General features: G+C 51.5%; 1 protein-coding gene across 6 annotated transcripts in view; it reads right to left on the bottom strand.

The window, feature by feature from the left end:
* Positions 1–2,694: 2,694 nt before the first annotated feature.
* LOC102452070 (integrin alpha-D-like) overlaps positions 2,695–12,457 on the bottom strand; it is a 35,499-nt gene continuing 25,736 nt past the window's right edge. For 4 of the 6 annotated variants that reach the window (XM_075928890.1, XM_075928894.1, XM_075928891.1 and 1 more), the window contains 15 exons: positions 11,263–11,420; positions 10,938–11,092; positions 10,183–10,314; positions 9,612–9,685; positions 9,237–9,378; positions 8,918–9,031; positions 7,842–7,921; positions 7,608–7,691; positions 7,382–7,460; positions 7,092–7,199; positions 6,196–6,279; positions 5,783–5,896; positions 5,480–5,572; positions 5,199–5,309; positions 2,696–5,020 (listed from right to left, as the gene is read on the bottom strand). In XM_075928890.1, the coding sequence (XP_075785005.1) occupies positions 4,901–5,020; positions 5,199–5,309; positions 5,480–5,572; positions 5,783–5,896; positions 6,196–6,279; positions 7,092–7,199; positions 7,382–7,460; positions 7,608–7,691; positions 7,842–7,921; positions 8,918–9,031; positions 9,237–9,378; positions 9,612–9,685; positions 10,183–10,314; positions 10,938–11,092; positions 11,263–11,420 (1,648 nt within the window). In that variant the 3' untranslated portion in view covers positions 2,696–4,900. Of the gene's footprint in view, positions 5,021–5,198; positions 5,310–5,479; positions 5,573–5,782; positions 5,897–6,195; positions 6,280–7,091; positions 7,200–7,381; positions 7,461–7,607; positions 7,692–7,841; positions 7,922–8,917; positions 9,032–9,236; positions 9,379–9,611; positions 9,686–10,182; positions 10,315–10,937; positions 11,093–11,262; positions 11,421–12,457 lie in introns of all 6 variants that reach the window. The other 2 variants (XM_075928892.1, XM_075928893.1) reach the window with 1 other exon arrangement.

The raw sequence follows: 12,457 nt of genomic DNA, 5'->3' as shown, positions 1-12,457 counted from the left end.
ATGCACCCACCTTACAGTAGCCCCGTCTAGGTTGTATTTCCCTATTTTATTGATAAGAAGGTCATGCCAGCCCATATCAAATGCTTTACTAAAGGCTAGGTATACCACGACCACTGTTTCTCCCTTATCCACAAGACATGTTATCATGTTAAAGAAAGCTATCAGATTGATTTGACATGATTTGTTGTTTACAAATCCATTCTGGCTGTTACCTAGCACCTTATTTTCTCCCAGGTGTTTGCAGATGAATTCCTTAATTGCTTGCTCCATTATCATCCCTGGCACAGAAGTTAAACTGACTGGTCTGTGGCTTCCTGGGTTGTTCTTATTTCCCTTTTTATAGATGGGCACTAGATTTTCCTTTTTCCAGTCTTCTGTAATCTCTCCTGACTTCCATGTTTTTCAGAGATGATAGCTAAAGGCTGAGATACCTCCTCTATCAGCTCTTTCAGTATTGTAGGATGCATTTCATCAGGCCCTGGTGACTTGCAGACATCTAACTTTTACAAGTAATTTTTAATTTGTTCTTTTATTTCAACTTCTAAACTTACCCCATTTCTACTAGCATTCACTATGTTAGGTATCCTGTCACCATCAATCTTGACGAAAACTGAAACAAAGAAGTCATTAAGCACCTCTGCCATTTCCAACTTTCATGTCACTGTTTCTCCCTCCTCACTGAGCAGTGGGCCTGTCTTTGGACTTCCTCTTGCTTCTAATTTGTAAAATGTCTTCTTGTTTCCCTTTATGTCTCTAATTAGACTGAGCTCATTCTGTGACTTCGCTTTTCTAATCTTGCCTCTGCATATTTGTGTTATTTACTTATAATATGCCCTAGTTTCTACTTTTTAATGACTCATTTTTTATTTTTAGATCATGCAAGATCTTCTGGTTAAGCCAAGGTGGTCTCTTGCCATACTTTCTAACTTTCCTATGCAGCGGAATAGTTTGCTTTTGTACCCTTTGAAAAACTGGCAACTCTCTTCAGTTGTTTTTCCTCTTAGTCTTGCTTCCCATGGGGACCTTACCTACCAGCTTTCTGATTTTACTAAAATCTGCCTTCCTGAAATCCATTGTCTTCATTTTGCTGTTCTCCCTTCTACCATTCCTTAGAATCATGAACTCTATGATTTCATGATCACTTTCACCGAAGCTGCCTTCCACTTTCAAACTCTCAACCAGTTACTCCTTATTTGTTAAAATCAAATCTAAAACAGCCCCCCTCACCCAGGTGTTTTCTCACTCTTCTGGAATAAAAAAAGGTATCCTATACAATCCAAAAACTTACTGGACAATCTGTGCCCTACTGTGTTAGCTTCCCAACATATGTCTGAATAGTGGAAGTCACCACCAAATCCTGAGCTTTGGCTGATTTTGTGAGTTGTTTAAAAAATGCCTGATCCACTTCTTCTGCCTGGGTAGGGTAGGTGATCTGGAGTAGACCCCTAGCATGACATCATCCTTGTTTTTTACCCCTTTTAACCTAACCCAGAGATTCTCAACAAGTCTGTCTCCTGTATCCATCTCCACCTCAGCCCAAGTGCAGAGAGGAAAAGACACTGCCCAGCCTTCTTGAGATGGCACTTTTACTCATGGTTTTGTTTCTGAGCTCCGTTTGTGGTTTTTTCCCAAATTAATGCTGAATTCCTTCCCTCCCGTTTATTCAAATTTATTTTCTAGCTCAGACTCTGTGCCTGCAAACGGCGAAGCATTGACTGCCATGGGGTAGTGTGTGAATTTCCCAGGTCAGTGTGTGGGGGCTCCAGCCAGTTCCATGTGGGATAGATGGAGATGAACTTCTAGCCCTTGTCTACACTAGGGAATTAATTCAAAGTAATCTCCCCACTTCACCCCCCCCCCATTATTTCAAAATAATAAGCAGAGTGTCTACACTACCAAGCCTATTATTTTGAAATAACAGGGTAGTTATTTAAAAATCTGTACTCCTGCTTCCCTGGGGGAACAATGCTTAGGATAGTCAAGACAGAAACAGACTGTGAGGGACTCCAAAAAGATCTCACCAAACTGAGTGATTGGGCAAAAAAATGGCAAATGAAATTTAGTGTGTATAAGTGTAAAGTAATGCACATCGGGAAAAAAACCCCAACTATACGTGCAGTATGATGGGGGCTAATTTGGCTATGACAAATCAGGAAAGAGAGTTATCATGGATAGTTCTCTGAAAACTTCCACATAGTGGGCAGCGGCAGTCAAAAAGGCAAATAGGATGCTAGGAATTATTAAGAAAGGGATAGAAAATAAGACAGCATATCTTACTGCCCCTATATAAAACTATGGTACACCCTCATCTTGAATACTGTGTACAGATGTGGTCTCCTCACCTCAAAAAAAATATTTTGGCCTTGGAAAGGGTTCAGAAAAGGGCAACTAAAATGATTAGGGGTTTGGAATGGGTCCCATATGAAGATGTGTTAAAGCAACTGGGACTTTTCAGTTTAGAAAAGAGGAGACTGAGGGGGGATATGATAGAGGTCTATAAAATCATGAGTGGTGTGGAGAGAGCGGATAAAGAAAAGTTATTTATTAGTTCCCATAATAGAAGAACTAGAGGACACCAAATGAAATTAATGGGTAGCAGGTTTAAAACTAATAAAAGAAAGTTCTTCTTCACACAGCGTATAGTCAACCTGTGGAACTCCTTGCCAGAGGAGGCTGTGAAGGCTAGGACTATAACAGAGTTTAAAGAGAAGGTAGATAATTTCATGGAGGTTAGGTCCATAAAAGGCTATTAGCCAGGGGGTAGGAATGGTGTCCCTGGCCTCTGTTTGTCAGAAGCTGGAGAAGGATGGCAGGAGACAAATCGCTTGATCATTGTCTTCGGTCCACCCTCTCTGGGGCATCTGGTGCTGGCCACTGTCAGCAGACAGGCTACTGGGCTAGATGGACCTTTGGTCTGACCCAGCATGGCCGTTCTTATGTTCTTAATTCAAAATAGATATTTTGAAATAGCTGTAGTGTGGGTGCTCCACTGCTGCTATTTCAAAATAGGTCCTTCACAGAGTAATTCCGAATTACTCCCCAGTGCTGTCTGGGTCTCTAAGTTGAGGCAGCACATCCACAATAACAGAGCCTGCCTCAGGCTAATTTTGAGACTCCCCCGTAGTAGGGACATGCTATTTCAATTTTGTTATTTCACGAGTTATTATTTTGAATTTCATTATTTCAAAATAATTTCCTAGGATAGACCTGCCTCTAGGTATTGAACCCTGAACTGGCTGCTGCTGACTCCCCCTGGAAGAAGGGTTCCCCATCTTTCATATAAATGCGGGTAGGGGCGTGTCTGAAGGGGCTTAGCCGAGTCTTCCCCTGCCCTTCTATTGCTTTGAGTAAATCTTTCCTCTGAGCAGCTTTGGTTCAAGCAGAGGTTGGGGTGGCGGTGGGGGTGGGAGGGTCTTCCCTGAGTCCGACAGACAGGCCGGATCCTGTGCCCTGGCCCCCAAGAACACGGAGCTACGAGGGAAACAGCAGGGCTCAGGATCCAGGCACCATGGCAGGTGAGTGGAATGTTGGGCTCTGGAGGTTCCATGGCAGTTGGGCATGTTCTGATCTGGCAGTTGGGTGGGAGGCTGGGCCCTGAGGTGAACAGGGGAGGGGGTTAAAGGAGTGGGGGATAAACACCTCAATCGCTAGCCCTGGGGGTAGATGAGGAGGCAGAAATGCCTCAGGGGTTCATGAGCCCGGCTGTCCCTGAACCCACAATTTTGTGGGAACTGTGGCCAAGTGCACACCTGTGAGTTCCTATCTAGGATGAGACCCAACTCCTTTCATTTTGGCGCTAATGATCACAGCAAATGAGATTCACTCACAAAGTCCCATAGCCCGTTCCCTGCCCTCCTGACCCCAGAGCCGGCTAGTCCCCCGCTCTGAGGCTGCTTGGGTCAGTGCATCTAGAGGGAAAGGCTGCATGTCCTGTGAACAGAAGGGATAATTCCTGTATATATAATCCTGTAGTGACCCCTTCTGGGGCTGGAGAACTTACTCAAGTTCCACCTTATGGTGTATAAAACTTGTGCCTATGCCAGTGTCATAGGGGCTGCATTTAGGATAATTCGTTCATACATTTTCACAAGTGATTTCAACAATTCATGGAGAGGAGGTTAAAGGTTATAAATAGATTTGGCAGAATTCCTTTTTTCTAATAATTTCCACAGACTTCAAGCGTGCTTTCTATTTTTCTGAATTTACATTTTCAGGTATTGAAAATGACTGAGGAGATCAAACCCTCGTTCTGCAATGAAAACATTGATTTAAAAAGGCCAAATTATAACTATTCCAACACAAAGCTTTAACATCACAGCTCAAAATATACAAAGACAAGAGCCTTAAATCACACTCTAATACATTCTCAAGCAGGAAATTTCAATTATTAGCGATGGAAAATTTTGCCACCAGTGTCCGTGTGTACAATGAACTCAATATTTACTAAAAAAAATCCAATCCTTCCAAGCACAGTTATAAAGCTTTAACTGTTTTTGAATCTCAACCTCTACTGCCATTAAATAATTGTCTGATCTTCACAGAAGGCCTGGCCCCTGAAACACAAATTACTACAAATGTGATGACTGACATTGATAACAAAAGGGGAAAATGATTAAACCCCATAATTTTTCTCATCACAAGCTAAATCAATAGAAATCTAAACAAAGCCTGTGAACTGTCTTCAGTGTCTTCGTGCAAAACCACAGTAAGGGAACTAGAATCCTGCTGAGTCTAATCTGAGTATCGATTAGCTCGAGTTGGCACCAGGACAAGTTTTGCTGGTGGGAGGGTGGGCACTGACCAGTTTTTCTGCATCTTGAAGTGGCAAACACAAGGGGGAGGGGTGGATCCAGAGCAGCCCAGCAGGAGGCAAAGCCAAAGGGTGTGGGTGCATAGGGGGCTATTGTGTGGGGACATCAGAAGCAGGGGCGTTGCTGTCGGTGGCGCTGTGAGTTGGGTCAGCCCCCTTGGGCTCCACAGTGTTCATCTTCTCCTTGTACTGGCGCTTGAAGAAGCCAAACTGGAAGGAGACAGAGAGTGAGAGCCAGACGGGCACAGGTTCACAGCGGAGGAGGGGGAGGGATGGGTTGTGGGAATTTCCAGAGGAAAGACCTTTACCCCTCCCTCAGCAGAAACAGGCCCCACCGCCAGGGTGCTAGGCGGTGGGGGAGGGGGTTGAGCCCTCCTCCCCCCCTCACCTTGTAGAGGGCTGCACTGATGAGGGCCAACAGGACCAGGCCTCCCACGCTGCTGCCCACGATGATGGGCAGGTAGTTATAGACCACGAGCTGCTCCACCACCGTCTGCACCTGGTGGGGAAGAGCCATAAGATGGGGACCCAGGACTCCTGCCACCATCCCCCCACCTCTGCTCTAAACCCCCAGACTCCACTTCCTGCCAGTGCAGGGACAAGAGAGCTGGCTCCCAGCTCTAACCACTAGCCCATGCTCTCTCTATCCCAGCACTGTCACTCTGGTACCTGGCGCTGGACAAATCCCTCCTTCTGGGTGTATTTCTTCTCCTCGTATTCAATCTGGGCCTCGCTCACCAGGGTCACTTTCTGCTGCAGAGTCTGGAACAGAGAAACTCCCTGTCCCTGACCAGAAATGACACCGACACGCCCAGAGCATCACCCCAGGGGTCCCAGGGAAATTGACAGGCTGATCGTACAGGAGCAATCCCTGGCCCAGCACTGAGATGCAGCCACCTTTGGGGAGGGCACGGGGACTGTTCATGAGGGGGGTTTCCTCATCCGGCTGGGAGGCAGAGGCAGCTCTCATACCTGGGGGACCCACTGGAAGCCGACGTTCCCTTTGATCGTGAACTCCAGCGGCTGCTGCATTGCCAGGGAGGTGATTGTGCACCGAATCTTCTTACAGGTGGCCACGGAGCAGTCCTGGGGTGGAAGGATATCGCCGGGTGAGGCAGGGACGTGCAGGGTCTGGGCATGGCCATGGGGGTCTGGGTCTATCTGTAGCAGGAGGCCTTCCTCAAGGCCACCCTCCTCCCCCCACTTGCTGTCTGTGTTAATGCAGGGGAAAGGGGGCATGGAGACGTGCAAGGACTCAGCATGGCAATCAGGGTTTGAGTCTGTCTAACAAAAGGCCTTCCCGCAGCACAGCCCATCCCCCCACTCGTTGTCTGTGTTTTTGCAGAGGGAAAGGGGCTGCTGGTACCACACTGGCCTGAACTCACCAGCAGGGGGCGCTTGCTCATCTGCTTCACAACATCCTTTGAACCAGGTGTTTCTGCCTCACTGGTGCACTGAGCCAGCTGGGGCTGGGGTGTAAGGAGGAGGAGGAAGAGACATGGAGTTAACAGGGGCAGGAATATAACATGGGCCCTTTCATCTCTAGCGAGCACTGCTCTAATGCAGCTCCAAGGCAGGGAACTGACTGATTGGTGGGTAGGCACTTCAGTGCCATCCTTATCCACAGGCAGAATACACCATTGCATAGGGAAAATTTGGGGCACCTCTGGATCTTACTCTCCATCCATCTGTTCATTCCTGTGTCTGGGCTGTGGCTCTGCCTCCTCGGGAGAGGACTGAGCTGGCCAGAGCCATGAGCAGACACTGACCCTGTGAAAGAGCCATGTGTGAAGCAATGAAGCCATTTCACATGCATTTGCCAACCCCAGGCATATCCTGTCAGGTTCTGAATTGACTGTGATAGCTGACAGGACCTAACTTTAAAATTTCTTTGTGTTGCTGAACATTATCAAATCACATTCCTCCATCCCTCCAGTGTAATAGTACTTTGTAGGGTCCCATAAATCCTAAGGGAGTGGTCCCCAATGCAGTCCCCGTGGGCACCATCGTGCCTGCAGGGCCATTTATGTGCGCCTGCCAAACAATTTGGGCCAGCCCCATCCCTGGGCGCAGCACCAGTCCCTGGGTGCATGGCATATGCGCAGCCCCGCCCCCAGGCAGCCCCAAAAAGGAAACCACTGTCCTAAGGAGAGCTCTGGGGATATGGGGTCTCCTCTCTGCTATCCTGGCAAGGCAGCCTGCCCCAGCAGGGGGCGCTGTGGGGCACAGCAGGTGTCATAGGGCCCTTCTCACAAACAGAAGCCCAGGGAGAGGCAGGCACCTTGGAGGGGACGACCTCAGAGGCGTCCCACACACGGACCCCGCTCAGCTCCACGGGGAACTGGAACGTGACCGACAGGGGGACGCTTCGCTGCCGCAGGTTCTTCACCTGGAAGAAACAGACTCCCCCTAGGAACTGCAGGGAGAGAACCTGGCAGCTCTGACCCTGCCCACCCCACCCCTCTGTGCTCTAACCCACTAGATCCAGCTCAGGCAGTTCCACCCCCGCCCCCTGCTCTGAGCCCCCCCCTCGCTCCACCTCCCCCTCATATGCTGTGCGACCAGCCTCACCTCGTACCGATGTGTCACTGGCGCGCTTGTCTCTGCCGCCTTGGTGGAGAAGTTGACGTACTTGGTCGACTCCTCGAGGCTGGGGGAGGAACAAGGGAGACGGGAGTGTGATGGGCGTAGCTGGAGGGTGGCAGTGGGGTTCATGTCCAGCAGGGAGCGCTGTGCTGCAGGGAACAGGAAGGGGCCCAGCAGGGGGCTCTCTCCCAATGTCTCTGCACTGACCTACCTGGTGAGGATGATGAAGATGCCGTACTTGACTGGCAGCTCCTCCCGGTGAACCATGCGCTCGGTGACGGGGCCGCCGTTGTCACTGGGGGGAGGGGAAGACAAAGGAGAGATGTGAGATGCAGCCAGATAACTGTGCAGGGAGGGTGCACCACAGGCCTCTGCCCTGCCCTACTCTGTGCACTGCCCCTCCACTGCCCCCACCCCCTTCTCCTGGCCCTGCACAGCCCCTCACCTGCTGGCGCTGGCCGTGATCTGCAGCCTGTCCCCCAGGTCGGCCTCAGAGGAGACGTCGAAGGTGGCGATGAAGACGGCCTGGGAAACACACAGGGGGTGAGAGAGTCGCTGGGCTCGGGGCCTGGGGAACTGCCAGAGACTGCGGGGGAGGGGCTGGCACAGAGGTTCGGGGGAGGGGCGGTGGTATGAACTGAGATGGATAAATGGGATAAATGAGAGAGGCAAAGGTGCTACCATGGCCCTGGCCCTGCCCAGCATCAAACAGCCTGAACCAGGTCTGGGATCCCGAGACCCCAGTCGGCCTCATGCCACAGCAACAGCCCATTAACAGCCCCTCCCCTCACTATCATCTCGTCCAGTGGAGCCTCGTTCCCAGCCTCTCAGGCTACCCCTTGTTTCCCGGCCCCGACACGGCCTGACCCAGCCCGGAATGAGCTCAGGGTTCTGTTTGCACTGACTCGCTGGCCTCCTTCCCCCACCAGCGCTGTGCCCAGTAAGGATGTTAACCAATGGTTAATTTACTAATCGAGTAGTCAATGGGATTTCCATCAACTACTCAACTAGTCGACAGGCACTTCCACATTCCCCCTTTGAAACATACAAGAGTCCCCACTGGGGCTCTTGTACATTTCAAAGGAGGAATGCAGAACTCTGTGTGCAACCCTGGGCCAGAGGAAAGTCCCGCTGGCTCTGGGCTGCATGTGGGCGCGCCTGCTTTGAAATGTTCAAGAGTCCCCAGTGGGGATCAGCTGTGTGGCACCGCCCCTTTGAAACGCAGCTTCAGGTTTCAAAGTGGCAGCACCGCCCAGGTACAGGCTCCATGTGCTGCTGCCACCTTGAAGTGACCCCTCTTCCCCCCGATAGATGCAGCAAGGAGGAGGGGAATCGAATAGTCGACTCGACTCTCCAATAAACATTTTCTTATCAAATAGTCAACTAGTCCTTAACATTCTTAGTCCCCAGCACATCCTCACCACGGACTGGGCTGCCCCAGTGATCTGCCCCACTCTGCTCACAGCTAGGCTCACGCCTAGGGCATTCCCAGGCCAAGGCTGGGCTAGGGCCAGTCCCTACCTCAGATCCGCTCCAGAAGATGGGGGGGTTGATGTGGCAGGTGCTGTTCCTCTGAGTCTGCGCCTCTGAGCTCACGGCTGAGCTGCACTTAATGGCCATGGTCCTCCTGTTAGACTGAGCACAGGGACCAGCCAGTGAGAGACGGGGCCCAGAGCGCCCCCTGCTGAGCCACCAACTGCTCCCTGCAACACAGCACCCCCTGCTGAGCCCCCAACTGCTCCCTGCAGCACAGCGCCCCCTGCTGGGCCCCCAACTGCTCCCTGCAACACAGCGCCCCCCCTGCTGAGCTTGCCACTTATGCTGGTGTGCATTGGGGTACCTGTAGCAGCAGGACCCGGCGGTAGGACAGCGCGGTCAGGTAGAAGAACTGCACTGTGGTGCTGTAGGAATTCTCCCCGCGGTTCTGGATGGACACAGTGATGTTGAATTCAGGCATCACCCCCACCACCAGGGTGCTCAAACTAGGAGGCAGAGAAAGTAGTGAGCTTCTTCAGGGAAGTGCCCTGGCAGCTCTGTGAACTTCCTTTAGCAGTGCCCACCTGGAGGCCCCAGCACTCTGAGCTTCCTCACAACAGTGCCTTCCGCCCAGGATCCATCAACGCAGGAAATCTGGCTGGATGCTGGAGATCCAAGGTGTGATCAAGCCAGAGGATCCCCATGATGGGTGTTGTTGGGGGAGGATTCAGTGACTTACCCAGAGAAATTGAAGGAGATTTCTAGCTGGTCATCACAACGACCATCTGTGCCACAATCCTTCTGAAACGGGAGCTGGGGAGAGAGCCGGGAGGGCTGGGGTCAGCAAGCCCCTTAAAGGGATTCCAGCCCTAAATCTGTCCAGCTGCATCATGCTCCTACCCTTCCTTCACTGTCCATCTCCTGGCTCTGGCCAACAACTGAAAGACACTTCTTGGGGTGCAGGGCAAGAAGGCTGGCTGTCTCGAGAGGCTGGGGAAGCAGGCACGTGGCCTTCCCCTCTAAGGAAGGTTTTTTATTTTGGGTGAAACTATTCCACTTTTTTTACGCTAAGAATGTTTGGGGGTTTGGACAGACATTTTGGGAGCTTTGTGAAGTTGGAATGCTTCCAACCGGGGAAAGAGGTCTGTAAATGGCAAACTTGCCAGCGTTCTCTGTCGCCTCCCGGTGTCTGCACTGGGTAAGAGGTTCAGGCTGCTGCTGCTGGCTTTGCAGGTTCTTGCTTTTTGAACTGGTCGCTGGTTTGATCCCTGCAGCAAACCCACTACAGTGTCTGGCCCCAGCAGCCTTACCGAGCCTGAAGACACCAGTGCGGAGTCCTCGCTCAGGATGGCGCTGAGGTTGCCGGCAGCAGCAATGGGTTCCCCCGTCAGGGTGTAGTTGAGGCGCAGGGTGATGGGGGTCAGGGTGTCCTCAGGGCAGAGCTGGGGAGATAGAGACACGTAGGGACCCATGAGAAAAAGCAGGATCCAGGAGAGGTTTGTTCTCTGGGGGTATGTCTACACTACCCCGCTAGTTCGAACTAGCGGGGTAATGTATGCATACCGCACTTGCTAATGAAGCCCGGGATTTGAATTTCCCGGGCTTCATTAGCATAAGCGGGGAGCCGCCATTTTTAAATCCCCGCTGCTTCGAACCCCGTGTAGCGCGGCTACACGGGGCTCGAACTAGGTAGTTCGGACTAGGGTGCCTATTCCGAACTACCGTTACTCCTCGTGAAACGAGGAGTAACGGTAGTTCGGAATAGGCACCCTAGTCCGAACTACCTAGTTCGAGCCCCGTGTAGCCGCGCTACACGGGGTTCGAAGCAGCGGGGATTTAAAAATGGCGGCTCCCCGCTTATGCTAATGAAGCCCGGGAAATTCAAATCCCGGGCTTCATTAGCAAGTGCGGTATGCATACATTACCCTCCTAGTTCGAACTAGGAGGGTAGTGTAGACATACCCTGGGTGATTTGGAGCAAGGGGTAGGGTTGCAGGGGCAGACTCAGCAGGAGGGGGAGGAGCCGTGACCATCCCGCCCCCCCCACACACACACACACACTCACAGGTAATCTTATCTGGTGCATCTCACATTTCTTCTCAATGCCCATACTCAGATTCCTGCTCAGAACGGGGCCAGTGGACCCAAAGGCAGCTCGGATCTTCATCCGGCCAGAGTCCAGGACCAGGCTATACTGGATGATGCTGGAGATCCTGTCGTCTATGGGGGAGGGGAAATGAGGGACAGAGCGAGACTGAGAGCAGGACTCTCAAGGGGAAATGGGACACAGGCCTTTACCTCCCCCCAGTGGGGCGCTGGTTCCAATCCAGCACCAGGGCCAGGTACTCCCTGGCTCAGGGGGTGGGAACCGAGGGTGGGATTGGTCCGACCTAGGCTGTCCTTGGTGCTCTTTGTGACGGTGAAGCAGATCTCTGCCTTGCTGGCCTCCGTGTTGAACTTCTCCTGCTCCTGGCAGCTGAAAGCTGTAGTGGGGATTGTGGGGGGCTGGAAGCTGATGGTGACTCCAACTCTGAGCACTGGCCGGGACCTGCCATGGTGGGAATGGAACCATCACCTATCTACTCCCTGCAATGGGGCCAGGCCCCATCCTTTCCCAGAGTCGCCCACCCGGCATGGAACTGTTCCCAGCACCCAAGGAGATGGGTTTTGGAGATGCAGAATGGCCAGGGGAGACGCTGAGGGGCAGAGAAGAAAGGAGCCGACTTGTGCGGCCGCATTGCTAAAAGATGCTAACGTGAGAACGTGCTTCATCTTGTGACTTGATGAAATGCCTGTCAGGTGCAGCTGGTGCTTTATAAACCCTGCACCCCCCAGTGTCATGTTATATTGAGGCTGTGCCCCTTTGAACTCCCTATCAGTGCCAGACTCATCGAACAGGAGAGTCAAACCCGGCTTCCGGTGGAAGGATTCGCTCCTGCCCCCGGAGAGGCCTTTGGGCCCAAATGAGCCATTCCAAAGTGAGACACTGAAGAGCAGAGACATGGTCACTTCTCACCCTCTCTGGGAGGAGGAGCCCTGCACATAAACCCATCCCATCCGCGTGGGCTGTGGGGAGAAGGGGTAGAAGTCCCCAGAGAGGAGAAAGTTGTTTTCTTGGTATTGCTTGGACCCTAAGGGGGCATCTCTACTGCATCTACACAGCCACCCTGTTATTTCAAAATAATTTCAAAATAACAGGCAGCTTATTCCAAAATCTGTAAACGTCATTCTACAAGGAATAACGCCTCTTCCAAATAGTTATTTCGAAATAAGACTTGTGTAGACACTCCTCAGCTGCTATTTTGAAATATCCCCTCACCGGGGACATTCTAAGTCATTCCTCCCCAGTGCCTCCTGGAGCTCTAAATCCAGATAGCATGTCTACATTAGAGAAGCCTAGCTCAGACTAATTTTGAGGATTCCCTCAATACACATGCTATTTTGGAATAAGCTATTTTGGAATAACTACTCTGGAATAGCTTATTCCAAAATAAGCTTGCTGTATAGACGTACCCTAATGGGGCAAGTCTCACTAGGCATAAGCAAAAGGCCTTCGGCTGCTTGGCCTGGGGTAGCCCTCGCATG

Source organism: Pelodiscus sinensis, chromosome 4, assembly GCF_049634645.1.
Source record: "Pelodiscus sinensis isolate JC-2024 chromosome 4, ASM4963464v1, whole genome shotgun sequence".
NCBI lineage: Eukaryota > Metazoa > Chordata > Testudines > Trionychidae > Pelodiscus > Pelodiscus sinensis.
The sequence above is the reverse complement of the archived record's forward strand: the minus strand, read 5'-3'. Positions and strand labels throughout refer to the sequence as shown.